Source organism: Xenopus laevis, chromosome 2L (genome assembly GCF_017654675.1).
Source record: "Xenopus laevis strain J_2021 chromosome 2L, Xenopus_laevis_v10.1, whole genome shotgun sequence".
NCBI lineage: Eukaryota > Metazoa > Chordata > Amphibia > Anura > Pipidae > Xenopus > Xenopus laevis.
Genome location: NC_054373.1, coordinates 105,608,199 through 105,630,613, shown reverse-complemented (window position 1 = coordinate 105,630,613; position 22,415 = coordinate 105,608,199). Strand labels below are relative to the sequence as shown.

Sequence of the window (22,415 nt, the reverse complement as noted above, 5' to 3'; positions counted from 1 at the left end):
GATCTTTCCATGAGAGATGTTCATTTAAATACAAACATGTAGAGCTGAATCATCAGATATACAGGTAGAAAAAATAGAATTCGACCTTTATCTGACGATTCAACAGTGGCCAATGTTGGGGTGCTGTCAAAGGCGCCCAATCAAAATTTTCTGGCGAGCCCGATTAACGAGCCGACCAATATGCCAATATCGTCTTGTCTCTCACCATACACGCACCGAATATCTTACGAAAATTAGTTTCGTACAATAGTATCTGTGTGTCTATGGCCACATATGGCCTTGTCATATATGCATGGAATGATCACTAACGAGGCTGTTCTCATTGTTTAATAAATACTCCTCTAACCAACAAATCAACACCAGTGGGATCAGAAAAATACAAACTTTATTCAGCATCATTCATTTACATTACTATATTTACTCTATATAAAAGGCACACATAGTAACATTAAAAACATTTCTTATTAGAACATTGTTACTAGACCACTATGGCTTTTTGCTCACAAAAAAATACTACTTTACTAACTTTCTCAAATCTACATACTGTATACAATGAAACCTCAATTGCAATACGTTTTCCCTCATTTTACATTGTTTTTTGTAGTCTTAGCTAATTAGTATATATAATTTTCCTGCCTTTCTGGATTTTACACCATTTTTTTTTGGTTCCCTAAAATACTGTATTTGGCTATTATTGCAGGCACAGGAACTAGAAGCAAGAATTCAACACAAAGCAGTTGTGTCTAGGTGTACCTGGATCTAACTCCAACACCACCATTGCACCTATCTGAATGAGTAGCACAACTTCTGCACAAGTGTTTCTACACTTCTTGCATCCAGCAGCATGCATAAAACTTGTTGCGATTTTGAAGAATCATGGTGAACTTGAATTTTTAGACGCAGCCACTATGCTCCAGTTAGTGAACTAGGTCCATTGTGTAAAACAAATGTTATTGTATTATTTTGTTAGGTACAAATAGCACAATAAAAAATTGTATTCACTGACCTATAAGTGTAAATTAACTTCAACTAATGGCATCGTTTAGGCTTTCCATGCAAAATTTGGCTTCATCAATTTTTTTTTTAAGTCTTTTGTGCCTTCCCCCCAGAATACAACAAACTCAACAACAAACTGCAAAAGAAGCATATCCCGTATATTTATTACTGAATTTAATATAGGGCATTGTCAATCTGCAAATTAGCACAATGATTATTACATATTGGTCCATTGTATGTGCAATACAATTGCCATGTTTTTTCTCCCTACAATGCAGCATTGTTCCCAAAATTAGAGCATCATCGTGGCAAAATGGGGAGTTGAATCTGGCACAATTTCCACTTTGTGGAATTTATGCCAGATGCAAATTCCTACTTTTCACATTCAAAATTAAATAAATATGAAGTTTGGCATGGGGTGCGCAAACTTTTGCTTTCAACTGTACATAATAACACTGAAATTATACAGCATAGTTTGCCGCCTACCACAAATCCTTAATTCAACTCGTACTGAAGTGTTGAATGGAACACTGCTTGCGATCCTTCATCTCCAATTAGTTACAGCTCCATTACAATGTGACACATACTGAATATTGCAACTGCTGCTTACAGTACTATCCAGAGTAGTCAATTTGGGCATACAAATGACAAGAATTCATCTATCTGATTCTTTATAATAATTGGCTTAGGGTGTAATGCATGTGGTAGATAATGTGCTAGAGACATCTCCCAGGCATCTAAAACGAATACATTGAGACTTGCAAACATAGACCTCATGACTGTGTCCAGTTGCAGTGAGAACCAATCACTGTTGAACAGGCTGACTTCAGGCCCAAGCTCCTGAACATTGGCAGATCGGACAATTATTGATGTGTCAGGACTACGCTCCAATAAGCGGAGGATTGCTGCTCGGATGTTCCTCAGTCTCCTTATGTACACCACTACAGGAAAGGTGCTAAAATGAGACCATATGGTTATGGCAACTACAGTATTTTGACCACCCACTATACCATCAAGTTCATTGGCAATATATCGTAGCTCATGGCTTGAAACTGTACTGAAACGTATAGGAGGCCCATGGCAGCGATACTTCAGCATTATGTTATGCTCCCCATCAATAGCCAATAAAGGACCTACATTTTTAGGGCTTCCAAGGTCAAAAGTTCTTAGTCCTGAAAAAGACACAGAAGGATCAAAATGTATATATAATCAGAAACCACATAAAGAAGATGACTGATTCTCTTTTCAGATGGCAAACATGCAAGGAGGCTTAGCCAACAGTTTCATTAGTTGCCTTCTTCTTCAGCAGGCATGACCAACTTTAAAGGAGAACAGAAGCTTGAGAAGAACCCCAGTTCCCTCCACAGGCCTCCCCCCAGCTCCCAAACTGCATCACTAGGGCCTCCTCAAACATCACCTATAGCTTTCCTGTTGTAGAGGTCATTTATGAATTCTCAGGGAAGGGGCACAAGAGAGGGAGCACTCTTAGTTCTCATTCAGCAAGCACTTCTTCCACCATTCTGACTGTGATCTACACCTCCAGCCATATATATAAAACAAAATCTGGCGAAAAGTGCTAAATGAAGCATCAGGGGGTGCAGGCCAGGCCTGTCCTAAAGGACAGGGCCTTGATATGGGCTGAGGGTTACGCTGCAATGACACGCAAGTTTGCTGGGCAGAAGAGGGGACACCATTGATTTATATGGATAACTGCATTAATATCCTCTTGACCATTTCGTCAGCTAGAGCTGAGTTGATCTCATTGTCCTCACCATAAAGATTAATGTTAGGCTACTACATACTGCACGTCAAGGCACAGACAAGTAACATATTTACAACTTAAACATGTCAATATGACTGTAAAAACCTACTCTGTCTGAGGTTATACCCTGCCTTCCAATTTGCTGACCTGTGTCACTCAGTGACCCTGGTTCCAATCAGTACAGTCTTGGGAGTGAAGTCAGGCTTACAGGGTAAAACAAAGTCCCAATAGGTTAGGGAAGCATTTACATTTGTCCTCCAGATTTTTAGTACTTCAGCCCACCCTCAAGCACAACAACACACCCAAGACTCTGTTTGAAGCTGTATTTCTTACCAAAACAGGTCAGTAATGCATGGCCCAGAGAATTGCAAGGGGTCGCTTCTGGAATAGGATATTAGCACTTGGTAGGTGATAAAAGGCACAGAATAGACATTACTTTGTGGGAAAATAAAATAGGTTTATTAGTTACCTGGTACAACCCCTGTCAGATATTCAAACCATTGCCTTATTGTTGAGTCTCCAAACAAGTGGACCACCTTTCCTTTCAAACAGTTAGTGATGTCTTCAGGTTTGTTAAACTGTCGAATGTAGGATCTACTTGACATCCAAAAATCCTGGTAGTAATAACCAGAAGGCACAAACTTGGAACCATAGAGGAACGCTTTATCTATAAGAAAAAAGACAGTTTTTGTTGACATGTTATGTAAAAACATGAATGTACCAGTGCATTGAACTCTTTTAGATATAGAGTTAGCTAGCATTTTAATTTTTCATTCAGCAAATCCTAATTCCATAGCAACCATGCGTGGATTTGAATAAGAGACTGGAATAAGAATAGGAGAGGGCCTTAATAGAAGTATGAGCAGGCCCGGATTTGTGGCTAGGCCACAAAGGCCCGGGCCAAGAGCGGCAACATTTTAGGGGCGGCAAGCCGCCTAGTCGCATTCAGAGGAGCACTGGCGACCCAAGTTCCCCACTGCTCCGGGACTTGACAGCGTGCTCACGGAGATGGGGTTGCCTGTTCGGCACTAGGGGCGCCGCACCATGGAATCCAGCCCTGAATATGAGATATAAAAAGTAACAATAACAATACATTTGTAGCCTTACAGATCATTTGTTTTTAGATGGCGTCAATGACCCCGATTTGAAAGCTGGAAAGAGTCAGAAGAAGAAGGCTATAAAAATGAATGTAGACCAATTGAAAAGTTGATTAGCATTCTATAACATACTAAAAGTTAACTTAAAGGTGAATCACCCCTTTAATTTATTGTAAGACCCCTGTTTCTGATGATATTATTGTAAGCAATGCACAATTTTCTGAAGCAACACTTATAAATGATGGTGTTGATAAAACCATGACCTGAACATCAGTATTCAGATATATTAATCTGTATTCATTATTTTAATAATGAACAAAAGTTAAACAGTGTTATAATGGTGCATAACAGATTTCCAGAGACTTTTTAGAAATACATGGTGTAATGAAGCACTGGAATAGAGGAGTTTTTGATATTTCCTGTTTCAAAACAAACATCCATGTACCAGCAAACACTCTCACAAGACGGGAGTAATAAGGCACTTAAATATGTCTCATTTTGGTCATATGCAGCAACACATTTATACTGGCTGTAGCACCCATAATGATGATTAAGACTCAATAGGACAAACCCTAGTAAAGAAAAAAACATTAGATAATGTCAGTACAATCGAGACAGATTTAAGGTATACCATGGTACATAGGTATGTCATGGGGAAAAAAATTAAATGCATCAGTTAACAGTGCTGCTCCAGCAGAATTCTGCACTGAAATTGGTTTCTCAAAAGAGAAAACAGATTTTTTAATGTTTAATTTTGAAATCTGACATGGGGCTAGACATATTGTCAATTTCCCAGCTGCCCCCAGTCATGTGACGTGTGCCCTGATAAACTTCAGTCACTCAGTTATGCTGTAACAGTCGAACAACAGAACAATGAGAAGGTAACCAGATAGCAGCTCCCTAACACAAGCTAACAGCTGCCTGGTAGATCTAAGAACAGCACTCAATAGTAAAATCCAGGTCCCACTGCGACACATTCAGTTACATTGAGTAGGAGAAACAACAGCCTGCCAGGAAGCAGTTCCATCCTGGCTCTTTCTGAAAGCACATGACAGGCAAAATGACCTGATATGGCTGCCTACACACCAATTACAAATTTAAAAAAATACACTTGTTGGTTCAGGAATGAAATGTTATATGATAGAGTGAATTATTTGCAGTGTAAACAGTGTAATTTAGATATAAAAATTACATCATAAAAATCATGACAGAATCCCATGACATAAACTACTCTAGTGCCTAGCACTTGGAAAGGCCCAGAGAACAATGGTATATCTCTGGCTGGGGAAGGGACTGCTCTTTCTATAAATAGCAGCAAATCAAAAATCTGTGTCATTAATGACAGTGATTATTGGTTTTTATAATGATATAATTACAAACGATAAATTTGTAGAGACTTGTACTGTTGAGGATTTTTTGATGACTAGGTTAGATCAGGAAATACTGGAAAAGCCTGTAGTATTAGTGGACTTGGGTTCTGTACAAAAACCATATGAGACTATGACAGATGAACAAAATGGTTTCAATAAAAGAAGTACATCAGTAGTTATTCCCTACATGCAGCTACTTCCCTTTCAAATGAATGGGAAAAGTTCTACCTATGGTAAACAATGGTGTAATTTTGGTGGAGACTGCAAAAGAAGCAAGTGATTTCCACCTCATAGCAACATTGTCTGTCATAGTCAGCAAAATACCCATGAGCAAAAAGCCTTAATGTCTTACTAGAAAATATGTATTCCATATTTTATTGAATTTAATTATAGATGAGATCCGTTATCTGGAAACCCATTATCCAGAAAGCTCCGAATTACTGAATGGCCATCTCCCATATACTCCATTTTATCCAAATAATCCAAATTTTTATATATTATTTCTTTTTCTCTGTAATAAATTGCTTACCGATTCTCTGTTTTCACTCCTCTTCATAAATGGCGACAGGGCGACGATCCAGGGAGGAGAAATCAAGCGCTGCACAATGGATCGTCATCCTGTCGCCGTTTCTGAAGAGAAGCACAAGCAGAGTATCGGTAAGTAATTTCTTAATAAAGACTTATGAATTTAAAGTTAGAACTAAAGTTAGAACTGTCTTGGTATTTTTTTTTCGTTAAGTAGAAACTAAATTTAAAAAAAAATAAAAAATCATGTTACTGGTCTTTTAACTGTTCAAACCTCTTTCTCCACATATGGCTGGTATTTACATATGTCCCCACTTCTACTGATAGAATCCTGCCTTCCACTGCATACTGGCACTAATCTTTTTTTTTTGGGTGATAGGGTGATCGAAACTGCCACAATCACACCTCTCAGTTTTGGCCTTCTTTCTCCAATTGACCAAATCTTGTGATCTCCAGAAGTGAACAAAAATGGCCATCATAAGGACAATAAAAAACAAGGCATATTGTCCCCTGTGTTAAACAAATTGTAGAGAGGACAGTCCAGCTGTTATATTTTTACAATTAAAAATTATTTACAAAGCACTGCAGGTGTAGTGATGATAAAATACTTCATTTACCTTTCATCCTACGTGGGTGTACCATCACTGTGTCAGGTCCACTAGCCGAAACTGGTACTTTGATGTTTATACCACTAAAAATACAAAAGAACTATAAATGAGAATACATTTGGTTGTTGATAAGAGGCAGGGCTACCATCAGAAATTATGGGGCCCTGCACAACAAAATTTCCTGCGCCCCCCTCGCTACCCCTTCCCCACCCATCAGTACAAAGGCCACACAGGCACAGGTGCTAAAACATTAAGGGCCCCCTACAAGTTTAAAAAAAAACAAACAAACATTGCTATGGATCCCCTACAAATTATTTAAAAAAAGAAGAACATTGTTGGCCAGGGCCCCTATAAGTTATAAAAAAAAGAACATTGGTGCCAGGGCCCCAACAAGTTTTTTTTAAAAAAAGAGCATTGGTGCCAGGGCACCAACAAGTTTTAAAAAAAATGGTACCAGGGCCCCTATAAGTTATTTATTTGCACTTACTTCAGCTGGGCCCCCTGCTGAGTGAGCTGCAGAGTTCGGGGCTCAGATGCCTGTATCTTCATCTTTTTTTTTTGTGCTCTGATTTGCCAGTGAAGTGTAAACCGCAGTAAAGCCACATGGGCATTGGATAAGCTGGAAGGGAGGTTCAAACTTCCCCCATCCAATCCCTATGTGGCTTTACCAGGACTTACACTTCACTACCAAATCAGAGCACAGAATAACAAGGCCTGGTTATCCATGTAAGTGAAGCACGGCTGGGCCCCCATAACACCTCAACCATCTGGGCCGGGACAATTGTACATCTGGCGTGCGAGCTGCCGGGGGGTGCGTGCCCTGGCCCAATTGCACCCCCTGCTCCCCTGTAGTTACGCCACTGTTTTGCACAAATTCTGTATGTAGACAGACAGACTCTGATTTTATTAGAGTGAGCTCTAATACATCTTCTAGGCAAAAGGAGCCACCCTATAAGATATATTGGAACATTGATCTGACACCCAACTCCTGAATGAAGACAGAATGAGGAGAAACAAATGCTGAGAAAGGAATAATGTAGCACTTTCTGCAATGATTTTTTATGCTCTTCTACTATGTTTCCTCATACACTCCAAAAATAAATACTAGCAGATTAAACAGCTCCTGGTGAAATGGCTTCTACTATATGTGTATGTGCATGTGATAAGGTCCACTAGGGCAGGGACTAATGTAAATTATAATCAATCTGTGAATCATTTCAATATTGTCTTGGCACAATAAAATAAATCAGCACATAAGACACAATACAAAGAAAAGACTAGTGTTACCTTAAAGTGGATTTCAAGCTTTATATTCATGTGTCAAAAAGTAGAAGACATGTTTCATTTATGAGAGTGTATTTCATATTGAAAGCCCAGAAGGACCTAAATGAACTGTAATAAGAGTGTCTTAGCTGTGTTACTTACGCTTAATATATGTAAATTAACTTGCAACAGAGAAGCACAATTAATATACCTTTGAAATAAAAAACTTTCTTCAAATGTTAAGAGTTTTTTTAGATAGCCTCCTTTTGCATGGTTGATTCGATTGGAGCAGGATAATTTCTCCGGCTTATAACAAAACCATGGCTCACCAGTCTGCAGGTCAGTATAATTGCATATAGGTATTTTTCTTGACAAACAAACATTGCAAGTTTTAGTTTCTGAAGTGCCACCAGATCTGAACAAACTTTTAAAGTACACACGGTCAGGTTTTTCTTCTCGTAATCGCTGGAGAACCTGGATGCCTTCACTTGGGTGTACCAAAACCACAGACACGGTGACGTTGCCAGGCCAAAGTAATGTGAAAAATATTGTGTAGAATCCATTTTGGTGGTCCACTACCTTTCCGACTGTACCAGCTTTCAAAATAGGTGTGTGAATCCTTGCTTGAAGATAATCTCCACCGTATTTTTTTGGGCTTCCTTCAAAATCTCGCACTCGCACAAGAACTTCCATGATGTCCCCAACCGCAAACGTTTTTTGAGAACTTAAAATAACAAAACAACTATGCGTTGCATCGCTGCTCTTTAAAAATTGTATTTTCCCACGTGGTGGACCAGGCCATTCAATAGACTGAAGTAAGGATTCCTGTTCTTCATGTTCTGATCTAGAAAGAACTTGTCGCTGGTAGTCACAAAAATATTCTTTTTTTGCTGGTGAATAAGGTTGTCCTAAACGATCCGGGGCTGCCTGGCCCAGTATTAAATCTGTGCTTTGATACAAATGCTGCCAAAAACACAAAGGTTAAAGCATTAAAAATGTAATTCCAATGATTTGCGAAAAGATAATGGAGAATAGAATATTTATTTAAAGTACCATACAATTTCCTCCTGAATATTTATACAAAGTTTTATGGTTTATTTTTGGGAACAAAGCAACAGCCCTGTTCCTGCTGCTGCTTTATTGGTCTTTTCATATTCACCTGCTTTCATCTGGCCATTAACAAAAGCTATGAGGCTAAACCACTTGGAACTTTGTCATCATTGTATTGTATTTAATTTGTTAAGCCTTTATTTTTTACATTTTCAGAATTTAAGAAAGATATACCGTTAAAAGATAGAAACATTTTTCAGACAAGTGTTGTATAGGGAAATTATCAAACTGCTAAAACTTCCCCACAGCCTCCACTGAAACTTGATCTCTTTGGCAGCACAGACCAGTGTAATTTATTCTGCCAATATCAATGCATATCCACACCTTTGCCAGAAATCTGCCCTGCAGTCTCAGTCTAGTCTTGCCAAAATCAGGCACTATCCATGAGACTCCAGATGTTCTTTTTGTGTTTTCTACAAGATGCTCCCCTGATGGCTTGAGCAGGGCCGCCATCAGGGGGGCACAGGGGGGACAGTTGTACCGGGCCCCCGCAGGTATTTGTGTATAAGGGGGCCCGGCAATGCTTCACTTACTTTATTAGCTGGGGCCCCCTGCTGTCAGCGTGCTGAAATCTTCAGAAAAGAGCACAGGAGCTCTGGTGCGTGCATGATCATACTTGCATGGTTTTTCTCCTTTTCAGTTCTCTGTATAATCATTGGTTGATTAAGTTTACAGGGATTGGATAGGTGAAGTAGGATCTTCCCCTCCAGCCTATCCAATCCCAATGCAGCTTTACCGGGACTTAAACTTAATCAACCAATGAGGATACAGAGAACCGATTAGCATAAAATCATGCACGTATGGGATTCTCTGAAGCTTGCAGCACCCTGACAGCATGGGGGTCCGGCTTATCAAGTAAGTGAAGCATGGCCGGGCACCCCTTAGCTCTGGCAAGCTATTTTTTTTTTGGGGGGGGGGCTGTCAACCAATTTTTTTTTTAAACTGAAAGGAGGGTCCAACAGTGGATTTTAACAACTTGTGTGGGGCCCAGGCCATCAGTATTTTTTTTACTTGCAGGGGGCCTCTGATCACCAATGACTTTTTATAACATGTGTGTGTGTGGGGGGGGGGGGGTGGCCACCAATGGTTTAATGTTTTAAGCTCTGTCTGTGTGGGTTGGGTGAGATATAGGGTGAGGCTTGAGGTGGGCGGGACCAGGAGGCCCAGAAAATGTTGCGGTACAGGGCCCCGTGATTTCTGAAGGCGGCCCTGACCTTGAGTAAATGATTTGCTTGATATTACAACATCCAATGTTTACATTCATCAGGTCTATACCCAGTTTAGAAATCTGCAAATATCCAAAACTCAAATTGTACCAGCACTGTTTTTAATGATTCAGAGACAGTGGTGTTACTGAGCTTTAACACCCAATAGATTATAATGGTGTTTAAGTCCTCTAATGCGTTTTGGTTGTTCGTACTGCTAAAACACTATTTGAATAGGGGCTACTATTAATAGTGCAAAACTGCTGATCATCAAGGGAACATCAAAGCAAAACATCCTTATATACCCAGTAAACATTCCACTTTTATTTCAAGGATTGTGTGAAAAGAAAAAGTGATGTTAACTCATGCTGCCTGAGGGAGTGTCTTATAGTAAGCAAAGTACAAAATTGTCCCATGTTTTACTTTATTCAATGCCCCCACAGCAGTGTGTACCTACTGGGGCCCTCTGGGTCTACTTCCTCTATAGTTGTGCCCCTGGATTGTCCATTTTGCAGATTTATATTGAACAACAACATCCCCCAGCATCTGAGTTCAAGAAAGTTGGGAGTTGTAAACCAGATAGAACCAGGGGGAGCCATGGCATCCAGAATTTTCCCCCCTGGTTATGAATTTTTTTGAAGGCAGGCAGACAGGAAAAGTTTTTTGGTGCCTTGTGTATTCCCTGCCCCCCTGAAATGATCTGCACACACAGGACAGAACCAGAGATTTTGATGTCAAATAATAATACATTGGCCTCTACTCAAAATAACATTCATGTACATTTTTTTTTAAAAAAACTTACCTCTATCTGACTGATGTTGTTAACTAACACCAGGATTGCTAATCCAGTTAGAATTGCAGAGCATAGTTGGAATTGTATATAGGAACACCGCATTTCCATGGGTCTCTTCCACATCCATATTATACCTAGAAGTGCGTGGCAGAGCACAGTCATACATCAGATGACATATGAGCAATGACTGACTATTGTTCAGATTCATCTTCTGCTATCCTGTTAATAAATCAACAAACAAAAACGACAGTCACAATTATGTTATTTAATAAAGACATTTCAACTAGGGTTGTTTCTATTAAGGCAGGCACAACAATCAACATTGGGTTGCATTATGCAGTCTGTCGCAGCCTCTGAACAGTAATTTTTGTGGTCATATAGACACATGCATAGATGACTGGTGATCCATGTGCTCAATAACAACTGTTCATTTTAAGCCGTGGTTAAAACCATTACAAAGTCCAATATATCGCAGCACACTGTGTATGAGCAGATAAAGAGTGGCAATGTTTCAGGCCTCACAGGACCCTTTATCAAACTATAAAATTATACACTGTTCTGTGTTAAATAATGTGAGTTGTGGGTGGGGAAAATTGTGGGAGGTGTTGGGCGAGAACAACTGTGCCCATTAATTGCAATCAAATGTTTTATGAGTATCCCAATTATGCTCAAGTCAATTTACAAGGAAAAAGTTTCTTGGTAACAAAAATGCAAAAATTCCATCCAGGCTCATGATTGTGTCCAAACTTGTAAGTGTATCCAAGGATATACAAGGTCTATACAAGGATATACTCTTTTGAAAAGAAACCTTGTATACCCTTGGATACACTTACAATTTTGGACACAATCATGAGCATGGATGGAATTTTTGCATTTTTACCAAGAAACCGTCCCTTGTAAATTGAATGGACTTGAGCACAATTGGGACACTTATAAAACTTTTGATTGCAATTGATGGGCACAGTTGTTCCCGCCCAACACCCCCTAACATCTTTCCCACAACTCACACTTAACACAGAACAGTGTATAATTTTATAGGCTTGATAAAGGGTCCTGTGAGGCCCGAAATGTTGCCACTCTTTGTCTGCTCATATGTTTTGAGCTAATAAAATCACCTTGCTGAAAAGCTCTTCACTGGACACTGTGCTGCAGTATATTGTACTTTGTATATGATTTTTCTTACCCGTGGCAGGTTGGATTAATTACTGTTTAAGCACCTGATCCTAAGGGATTTTCGCATGAGGTTCAAGCACTCCATCATTGTGTAGGATGGTTAAAACCTTTGTGAATAGTCAATATAAATGTACTTTACTCACTAAACCACTATTTCCAACTCCATATATTTCTGTACAGTCAAAGGGGCCTTGCGGCAACTGCAATTTACCCGGCCCAGCTCTCCCAACCTGCTTGAGGGCACACGTGCCTGCGCAGGGACCAGCTTCCCCAGCTCTCCCTTCCAATTAAGCACATATGCAGGCACTGGGTTTGCAAATCTGCAGTTGTAGAGGAAGCTGAACCCATGGTCTGGGCCCCCCTTTTGCCTGGGCGGGGTCTGCTTCCTCTATAGTTACACCACTGGTGCCACTCCAACACACACCAAATAATGACCAAAGATATACAACTGCATTCAACTGCCCCTTTCTATATGGAGTAGTGTACCGCTATTATAAAATATAAGAGTATGAGGTCCATGAGAATATAAAAGCACAAGGCCAAAAGGTGAGATGACGTCTAAAATTCTCATATTACATAACAGGGAGAACATTACTTTATACCATACACAAGTTTCAGTGAGTCATGTGACACGTGCATTGCTTACAACATCCCTAAGCACCATTTACCAGGATATAACGGCACAAAGCTTTTATACAGGTCATAGGACTTTAACATCTAATATCACCTGACTACTGTAAAAGGTTAGCAGGTTGGCCGATTAGCAGACCTATAAAGAAGCATGCTAGAATCGTCTGAAGTGGAGCCTTGGCAGGTAGCAATATTGTTGTTTTAGGTAATCGTATTCATTACGGATGCACCGAATCCAGGATTCGGTTCGGGATTCGGCCTTTATCAGCAGGATTCGGATTAGCGTGACTTTTTGTCACAAAACAAGGAAGTAAAAATGTTTTCCCCTTCCCACTCCTAATTTGCATATGCAAATTCGGGTCCGGATTCGGGCAAATCTTTCACAAAGGATTCAGGGGTTCGGCCGAATCCAAAATAGTGGATTTGGTGCATCCCTAGTATTCATACATCATATAAATCAAGCAGGACGTTATTAAATGTACAAAGCAGCAATTAAATCAGAAATGCCCCCATAGGTGTAGGCAGAAGAGGCACATGCTTAAAGGAGAACTAAAGCTTAACTAAAGAAGTAGCTAGAAATGTTGTAAATTATGTTTTGGGCTTCTGTACCAGCCCAAGGCAACCTAAGCCCTTTGTCTCCAAAGATGCCCCAGTAGCTCCCCGTCTTCTTTTCTGCTGATTCACTGCACATTCTCTGTGCTGCTGTCACTTACTGAACTTAGGGACCCACTCACAATGTACAGTACACATAGAATATAAATGTCACAATATAAGGCTGATTAGTAATTAATACTGATACTACATGGCAGCACAGAAACCAGTGCAACTAGGATCAGAATTTAATAATCAGCCCTGTAGCATCAGCTTATATTACAGGCCAACCTCATTTTCTGCTTAATAATTTGTGACGACCCCTAAGCTTAGTTTCTCAACAGCTGCTCAGAGCCCACTGAGCATGTGAGTGTCACAGACACTTTCCAAGTTGGTGACCCCCTGTTGACAAGTTTGAAGTCCTGGATCATTGCTGCTATTGACAAGCAGAGACTTTATGCTGGTTCAGTATATAAAAAATTGCATTTTAGCCACATTTTTTAGGGGTTAGTGGGGTAAATTGGGACTTGCCTTTGCCCAGCTCTGGTGTAAAAGCAGCTGGTCCCCAAAAACGGTATTCTAGTGTGAATGCACATCTGTAAGTCTGTATGGGAAGGGCAAGGAGTGTGTGGGGCAGCACTGCATTATATTGTATCCTGGGCAGGTGCATTTTGTCCTAAAAACACTAGCCTAGGTAACTAGTTTTAAAAATGCCATATAGGCAGTTATATGTAGACATCTGTCCCCAGTGTGGTCAGGGATACAGGGTTCCATCCCGGGTTATACAGATGCCGCTGCATTATTTCCCGCACCCCTAGGAGTCCCACAACAGCAGAGCAGGAGGAGGGAATATACAGCAGCAGCAGTAGGACCATTCTCTCACCTCTCCACCAGTCGCTCTGACACAGGACATGATGCCATGCTGGTACCGAGCCAAATGCCTTCCCCTCCGGTCCTGACGCGAGTTGACTGCACGGTGCCCATTATGACTGCATTACACCCTCAAGCCGCTACTTACGTACTATCGGTAGAAATAGTCCGTGCTACACTGAAATTATGTACTAAAACCCTTAATCCGTGTGTAGGGAACCGATAGGCCTCACAAGCAGAACAATAACAAGCCCCGCCTCTGGGGAGGAGGGGCCGGGATTTCAGTCACCCTGACAATGTTTGGCTCTTTGGGACATGGATATAAAATTGCTGGAACTATAGACGAATGGGCAGGGGCCATGCACATACTCTGTGACCACAATGAAAGAAGGGCTGGAGGGCTACAGAGCATGTCATCGGAGCGTTTGTCTGTGTGGAAGTAGAGCTGTATTGATATCCATACTTACTAACAATGCTCCGCCTATCCTTTATTATCAGGGTAGGTGAAAGAAAATGTGGTCATGGGTATTCTTATCAATGAGTTTGCACCAGGGATGGACTTGGGTTCAAAGTAGGCCCTGCCATTTAAAAAATGCAGAGGCCCAAAGAGCCCCCTATCAGCCCAATAATGAGTGACTCGTGATAACAGCACCTGTGAGCATATGGATATATAGCAATTCCTTATAATATCACATTAAAGGAATGTGATATTAAAAAATAAATAGTGAATAAAGACAGGCTGTGTAAAATAAAAAATGTTTCTAATATAGTTAGCAAAAAAAGTAATGAATAACAGCTTGAGTGACTGGATGTCTAACAGGGGTCCCAACCTTTTTTTACTAGTGAGTCAAAAGTAAAGAGTTGGGGAGCAACACAAGCATAAAAAAGTCCCTTGGGGTGCCAAATAAGGGCTGTGATGGGCTATTTGGTAGCCCCCATGTTACCTGGCAGCCTACAAGAGGCTCTACTTCGCACTATACTTCATTTTTATGCAATTAAAACTTGCTTTCAAGCTTGGAATTACAAAAATAAGCACCTGCTTTTGACACTAAGAGCAACATCCAAGGGTTCGTAGAGCTTCATGTTGCTCACGAGCTACTGGTTGGGGATCACTGCTCTAACATAATAGCCAGAACACTACTTTCTGCTTTGCAGCTCTCTAGGTTTCCACCGATTAAAGACCAAGAGAGACCATATGGGTCGTAACCTTTTGAATCTGACCTGCATGCTGAGGATGAAAAGCAAACTAACTAAACAGTTATTGCCCATAGTCACTAACTCAGAGTTAGAGAGCTGCAATGCAAGAATTTGGTTTCTGGCTATTATGTTAAGACATCCAGTCATTATACATTACATTTTTGGCTAACTATATTAGAATCATTTAGTATTTTGCACAGGCAACTTATGCAGTTGTTCCATTAAGCACTAGGGTTACATCCTCAGCATTCTATTCCTGTCTGCCACTTACTTCCTGTTTGCCAGAGTTTATTCAAGATAACAGGTAGCGGTGTAAGTGATCTTTCTTGACCATGTACACTGTAGATGGCACCAATTATAAATATGTTGTTTGGTTGTGTTACATAAAATGTACTTAAAAAAAAAAATCTATCTTAGAAACAAAATAAAAACAAATTTAAGTCGGAAAAGTGATTAGGAGAGCACTTATTTAGGTTTCATCATGCAAAACTCATTCGCTGTGCCTAGAAACTTGAGCTCCCAGCCTATGAGAGTTTCATTTATTGTATGAGCAGGACTATCTGACCCAAATGTGGGATCAAAATCATTGTTTTAAATTATTCATAAATGAGGAATTCATCTAGCCACATAAGCACGTCTCTCAATCCAGGTGATAGACAAGATGATCAAATATGGACAGTCTTACACATATCTTACCTATGATACACCAGGACCTATCTCCCCCGCTTCATCACCTATGGTCAACGGTATTGCAGCACCCTCCTACAGTCTGGCCCATGGTACTGATTAGGAAGCCACGGAAGGCCCGTTCACCACTACTGGAGCTTCAGGGTACCGTGCTGAATTTGGCACATAGGATGGTGAATCATGTGGCCTATCTCCCGCAGACCCCTATATGGCATAATGCGGTATTCCCTGCACTTGCCCTGGTGAGCCCCCCTAGAATTTGGCTGGAACTTAATATAAATACCCTAGAAGACATTTGGGCTGATGACCAAGTTATACCAATGCCACGCTTGATGGAGGAAAGGGATCTCCCTAGCACACAATGGCTGACTCACCATAGGCTAAATGTAATTTTGACTAGGCAGTTTCAGGACAAAGGTATAGTGGTTGCAAATTCCCCAATAGTCAATGCACTCTTGGAAACTAATCATAAAAAGAAAATATCTACATTATATAAACAGCTAAGCAAACCAGTATATGTTGACACAGACCTCAAGGCGAGGGATGCTTGGGAGGCTGACCTGGGTACCATACATGATGATCAATGGGAGTGGGTTCTGACAACCCCCAAGATAGTGGCACACTCATATAAACATTCGTTATTGCAATTGTATTTAATACATAGAGCATATTATACTGTACATCGATTGTTTGTCATGAAACTATCCCCGACTCCCAACTGCATAAGGTGTAAAGTGAATGTTGCTACGTTACTACACACGCTGTGGGACTGCCCTAAAGTCCAGCCGTACTGGGTCAGTATAACTACTTGGTTGTCAACTAAAAAATATGGACAGTCAAATTGCACCAATTCACACTCCGGGGCCAAACAGAATACTGGATGAACAGGGAACAGACTTGTGAGATGTAGTAGATATGCCTAAATTTATAAATGTATGTTGACTGCCTTTCAACAGTTATTTTAAACACTTATGCTATTGCCACATGGGAACTGAAGTTGGCTGAAAAAGGCAGACCGAAAATCAGCCTCTACATGGCAGTAGTCTTCTCTCCTGTTCACATAAGGAAACTGTGTTCGACCATTCGAATTCCTTCGACCGCTAAAAATCGAACGATTGTAAGCATTCGATCGAATGGCTTCGATCGTTCGATTCGAATGAAAATCCTTCGATCGAACGATTAAAATCCTTCGATCGTTCGATTCAAACGATTTTAGCGGGTGTTCGAAGTTCGCGAACGTTCGCATTTTTTGCCGGTGTTCGCGAACACCAAATCGGCAGTTCGCTACATCCCTATTGAACACTTCTGATTTAGTCAAAGAAACACCAAGACTTTGCAGTCACCAAATCTTGACAGTGGTTCCTTAACAGGAGGCTACTGCCCATGTGGGGGCTGATTTTCAACCCCCCATGTGGTTTCAGCCTCATGGAAAAAAAAAAAAAATTACTAATAAAAAAAAAATAAACGTTTTGGGGTCTGGCTATAATAAAGCAAAGGCTGAGGGGAGTATCTGTACTGCACAGCACTATACCTAGCTTCTACTTCATCTCTCCATTTGTAGGAATTCTACCACACTGCATAATTTGCTTTCATCAGAACAGTAATCAAGAGCCAAAATACCAGCCACTAAAAACTGACAAATATGTTTTCAAAACAGTGATTTATTAGAATGTCCAGAAGAAGTACATTTAGCGTTTTCCACCGACACGGGGAGCCTGCATCTTTACAGGCTTGGCTATTTTCTGCTTAGGTGCAGACTTTGATGGAGCCTGAAAGAAAAGGGGAAACTGATTAGTTATGTACGAAATAAAGAACAATCTTTAACATTAAACTAGCCCTTAGGGCAACCAATGCTCGAACACAACACATTACCTTTGCAGGAGCAGCCTTTTTGGTTGCCTGTTTAGCCTTCTTTACTTCCTTGGCAGCTCTAAAAACAAACAAATGCCAACAATTATTTGTGTCCAACAACAAAGCAACAGTACAAGAAGTGACTCAAACAACTCCATGGGCCATAACGAAGGACCTAGCTGTCAGAACTCTATAAATAATAGGATAAGTAATTAATCATATTGTCAAACTGTTTATAGCTTTGAAAACCAACGTGTTACATTGAAAATGATCAGACCAGTGCAAAGACACAAAGTATTTGAAAATTGTTATAAGGGGATTCAAAAGTTAACGTTGCCTTAGAAAATAATTCTAAACACTGTTCTCAAGGGGCATTTTGTCCTGCACGAGTCTACTGCTAGCATTAACCATGACAAAGGGAGAAAAGAGGGGGTTGTGAACTAGTAGTCTATCTAATGTGCCAAACATGGAGTAGCCTTGATCTTCCTGCCTCTTAAGAAATAAAAACCATATAGGTTTTTGTTATTAAAACAGTCAAAATATTTTTGACTGCACAAGCCCTCCCCATGGATCTCAGTTAGCCTGTTCCCAGACTCTTAAACCGTTATAGTTTGATTATTAAACAGATATTTGCCTTAAGTGTTATTGGCTATATGCTCTCCAACAAGGGAAGCAACAGTTATGCTTTATTAGATGAGCCAATCATCCCCTAGAGGGATAGGCAGGACACTTGTGTTTTCTAAATATATTCAGTATTAAAAATATATAAAAATGATATACACATATACATATATCTATCCCAGTATAGCAGAACTAAAAACTGACAAGGAAGGTCTTTGCAAAGGCTGTCAAATCTTACCTAATTGCCTGTTCTCGTTGAGCCTTTCGTACTTCGGGCTTCTGATTTCTCTTGGCCATAATTTCAGCCAGAGAGGCACCAGTGATAGCCCTCTGGAATTTCACTGCGCGGCGAGTACGTTTCTTCTGAATTTCTTCCTGTTAAAACAAAACAGACTTATCAATGCCAAACTCCTGCAGCCCACTCTTAAAATGCAAATTAAATTTTCCGGATACAAGAAAGAATTGCATAATCTAGAGCCATCTTTAAATGTGCCAGCCTCTTCAACAAACTAGTTAAATCACATTTTGAATCTAGTTTTGGGTGAATAAATATTTAGCTAGACACAGGTATCAGTGGTGCCACACTACCAGTTTTACAGACAAGCTTACAATGCTGCTGCTTTTCAAAGCAATGTTAGAGGAATATTAAAATATTAGCTCAGAAATGAAAAGTATGATGCAGGCATTTATATTGTAAGACAATGTTCAAGCTTGTTTAATTACTTGCTTTGAAGGGGTATTTCACCTTTAAGTTAACCTTTAGCATCTTATAGAATGATAGAATGCCCAATTCTAAGCAACTTTTCTATTGGTCTTTATTTTTTTTCGAATTTGTTTTAATTATTTGACTTTTTCTTCTGACTCTTTCCAGCTTTGTTATGGGGGTCACTGGCCTCATCTAAAAACATATCCGGTGTAAAGCTGCAATTTTATTGTTATTGCTACTGTTATTTTTTTTTTTTACTTATCTTTCTATTCAGATTGCTAAAAATTTGTGTTTTTTGGGTTATTTAGCTTTTTATTCAGCAGATCTCCAGTTTACAATGAGAACCAATTGCAAATTCTCAGAATATCACTATATACTAGGGATGCACCGAATCCACTATTTTGGATTCGGCCGAACCCTTTGCAAAAGATTTGCCCGAATACCGAACTGAATCCTAATTTGCATATGCAAATTTTGTGACAAAGTCATGTGACTTCCCTCCCCCACTCAATTTGCATATCCAAATTTGGATTCGGTACGGCCAGAAACATTCAGCCGAATCTGAATCCTGCTGAAAAAGGCAGAATCCTGTCCTATTATATGTATTGTTAGTTTTTATTACTGATGCCTCTCCTATTCCAGTCTCTTATTCAAATCAATGCATGGTTGCTAAGGTAATTTGAACCCTAGTTACCAGATTGGTCAAGATGCAAATTGAAGAGCTGTTGAATAAAATGCTAAATAACTCAAAAACCTTCAATAATCAAAAATGAAGACACATTGCAAATTCTCAGAATATCACTCTCTCCATCATACTAAAAGTTCTCAAAGGTGAACAACCCCTTTAAGCCAAACATCTATTTAAAGTTAAAAAAAAAAAAAAGGTTTAACAAAGACAGAACATGCTAATACAGTTATCACAAGTTAGTGAGGCCAGTAACACACTGTTTTGATTTCTTGGGGACTCAAACATACAGGTTTAGGAACCAAATTGTGTTAGAATCATACCAATACTTAAAATTAGTTGCAAAAGATTATGGGGTTTAAGTAATGTGCAAAGCTTGATACAGGTCTAGCACCTAAAGAAACCAAGCAGTTAGCATTTAACAGCCATTTGTTTAAAAGTAAACATTACATTGATTGCTATGGGCTAATGGATGTGGGCAAACTGAATGCCTTCAGCTACATTGCCTAATAATATATGGTCATCAGATCTGATGGGTGGCACCAATAGATAAGTAGATGCTAATGCATTCTTTCGGGCTTCTGAGACCAAATCTGACCTATGGATTAGGTTTTCCCCACTGATCTACACTACTCTTGCTCCTGGTGTCCATCTTAATATATGGTCTTTATAAGAAACTAAAAAACTGTTCTAATCTACTTACTGACTGCCCCTTCTTGTGTTTCCGTCTGTACAGAACAGTCCAATTGATCTGACGAGGGTTCCTCTTTGAAAGGAAAGCGGACTCGCATTTTGCATTCAGGAATTGGAAAACCTAAAAAAAAAAAAAAAATAAAGAACATTGAATAAATAAACTGTATAATAACCTTTCTACAAGCTACTCAACTGGTTATCTGTGCTTTGGGAAAGATGTGATGCTATGGGATCCCATTTTTCATAGTGACCTTAAACCTCAAAATACAGGTCATTGTTGGCAGTACAGCCGTATCCCCACCAATGATGTTGAACCTACGATAGGGTTTCCACCTTAACTAGAAAAAAATACCAGCCTTCCTATGTTTTGATGGTTTTTCCCTATGAATAACATTGTAATCAAGCAACATTTTTACCGGCCAGGTGACAACCCTATCTCCAGCTAGCCAAAGCAAGCTAATTTGAAGAGTAATTCATCCGACATGTCTCCCATATAGCTGTATGGGAACAGATGCTAGGCAGATTGGCCTTTTTTTTGGGATCACCGGCTATTGGACACTGGCAGAAGTGCTAAAGTGAGCATTTTAGTGGCAAAATAGCCTCTGCATTTTAACCAACGGGCTGATCCTCTGCCTGTCAGCAACACATTCAAGAAGCAGAACGCAGTAGATTGTCAGCTACCAGTCGCCAGTTAAAACACCACTATTGTATTTACCCCTTCCCTACCAGTGACAACAGCCACTGTTGCCGCAGACTGTCAAGTAACAACATTTTTTAAATTCAAAACCTTAAAACAATCTAAGCAATAGTACAACTTTGTGCTAGAGGATTTCATAGGCGTGCTGCAAGCCACAAATCACATCTGTTTTCTACCTATCTCCAATTAAGCACAAAAAAAACTGAATTCCAATCGCTCACATGTTCTATGAAAACATGGGATCTAGAGTGGGTCAATGACTAAACATAAATATTAAATAACATTAAGTTTGCTAACCAACCGACTGCCTCCTATTGGCGTTGAACCCATGAGTTACAGACACAAAGCTAACAGGGGCCTCAAACTAAACGAATTTGCAGCAAAACATGCTGCTTTAATGCATCAAAATGGGATGGAATCATCTCAACAATCAATGATTAGGAACAAAGTAATTCTTAGGGTTATAGATGAGAATTCATACAAGAGTGCAGAGTATACTAAGCTGGCTCAGTTGCTTAGCTAATTATGATGAGACACAGATCTGTATCATTAAAGGCAGATACACTAGGTAGTAGTATGTCACAAATATGCTCTTCATGTGTATTTATGAGTCTAGTTAGTTGCTGAACTACAGCTTTCAGGACCTCACCGGTAACTCAATATGTAGTTTTGCCGGTAACTCTTTAGCAAGAACAAGTGAAAGGCCGCAGTTCGAGAGGCACACTGAATGTACTTAGCGACAAATCTAGATCCCCGCAGGCCTGGGGCCTATAACAACATTGAGCAGGCAGAGAACAGAACGCTTCTCAGGCCGGCATGTGTAGACTTCCGCCAGCACGTTAGTCAGATCCACTATCCCATGCCCCACTCTACACAGCCTCACGCCTTACCTTTCCATCAGTCCTGGCGTAGCGCCGCCCGTGCCCCGGGTAGATCTTGTAGCCACTGAAGCTGCACAGCTCGACCCTACCGAGAGAAAATAAAGACAAGTCAGGAACCGAGAAGCAGCGAACAAGGACTCCATGACACCGGGAGCACAAATAGACATTCAGGGATAAAGGATGACAACAGATTAGTAAAATAGGGACTGCTTCTAAAGTATAACATACTTCATGGCGCCGGCTACGATGGCGAAGAGGAAGAGAGGATTCTGGGTAACGGGTTATATATAGGGAGGGGCGGGGCGCTGTGCCTTCGCTACAAGTACACAGAAATCTGACAGGAAGTCATTCTGAGACAGTTGTACGACATAGAAGAGCAGAACAACAGGGCAATCGTTATTCAT

The 22,415-nt window shown here is 40.1% G+C and overlaps 2 protein-coding genes across 3 annotated transcripts; both read right to left on the bottom strand.

Moving 5' to 3' along the window:
- Positions 1-368: 368 nt before the first annotated feature.
- Positions 369-14,682, bottom strand: nxpe3.L (neurexophilin and PC-esterase domain family member 3 L homeolog). The gene is made up of 6 exons (XM_018246979.2): positions 14,007-14,682; positions 10,739-10,948; positions 7,833-8,584; positions 6,368-6,441; positions 3,228-3,425; positions 369-2,168 (listed from the first exon to the last, which is right to left on the bottom strand). Exons 2-6 carry the CDS (start codon positions 10,889-10,891, stop codon positions 1,624-1,626), a joined length of 1,722 nt encoding a protein of 573 aa, XP_018102468.1. The 5' UTR covers positions 10,892-10,948; positions 14,007-14,682; the 3' UTR covers positions 369-1,623.
- A 2,836-nt stretch (positions 14,683-17,518) lies between these two features.
- rpl24.L (ribosomal protein L24 L homeolog) lies at positions 17,519-22,326 on the bottom strand. Of its 2 annotated transcripts, NM_001093723.1 has the most exon segments (7): positions 17,529-17,635; positions 17,637-17,646; positions 17,750-17,807; positions 18,588-18,724; positions 20,444-20,554; positions 22,021-22,096; positions 22,240-22,300. In NM_001093723.1, coding segments are annotated over 7 exon segments (420 nt in total). In that variant the 5' UTR covers positions 22,245-22,300; the 3' UTR covers positions 17,529-17,612.
- Between the last annotated feature and the right edge of the window lie 89 nt (positions 22,327-22,415).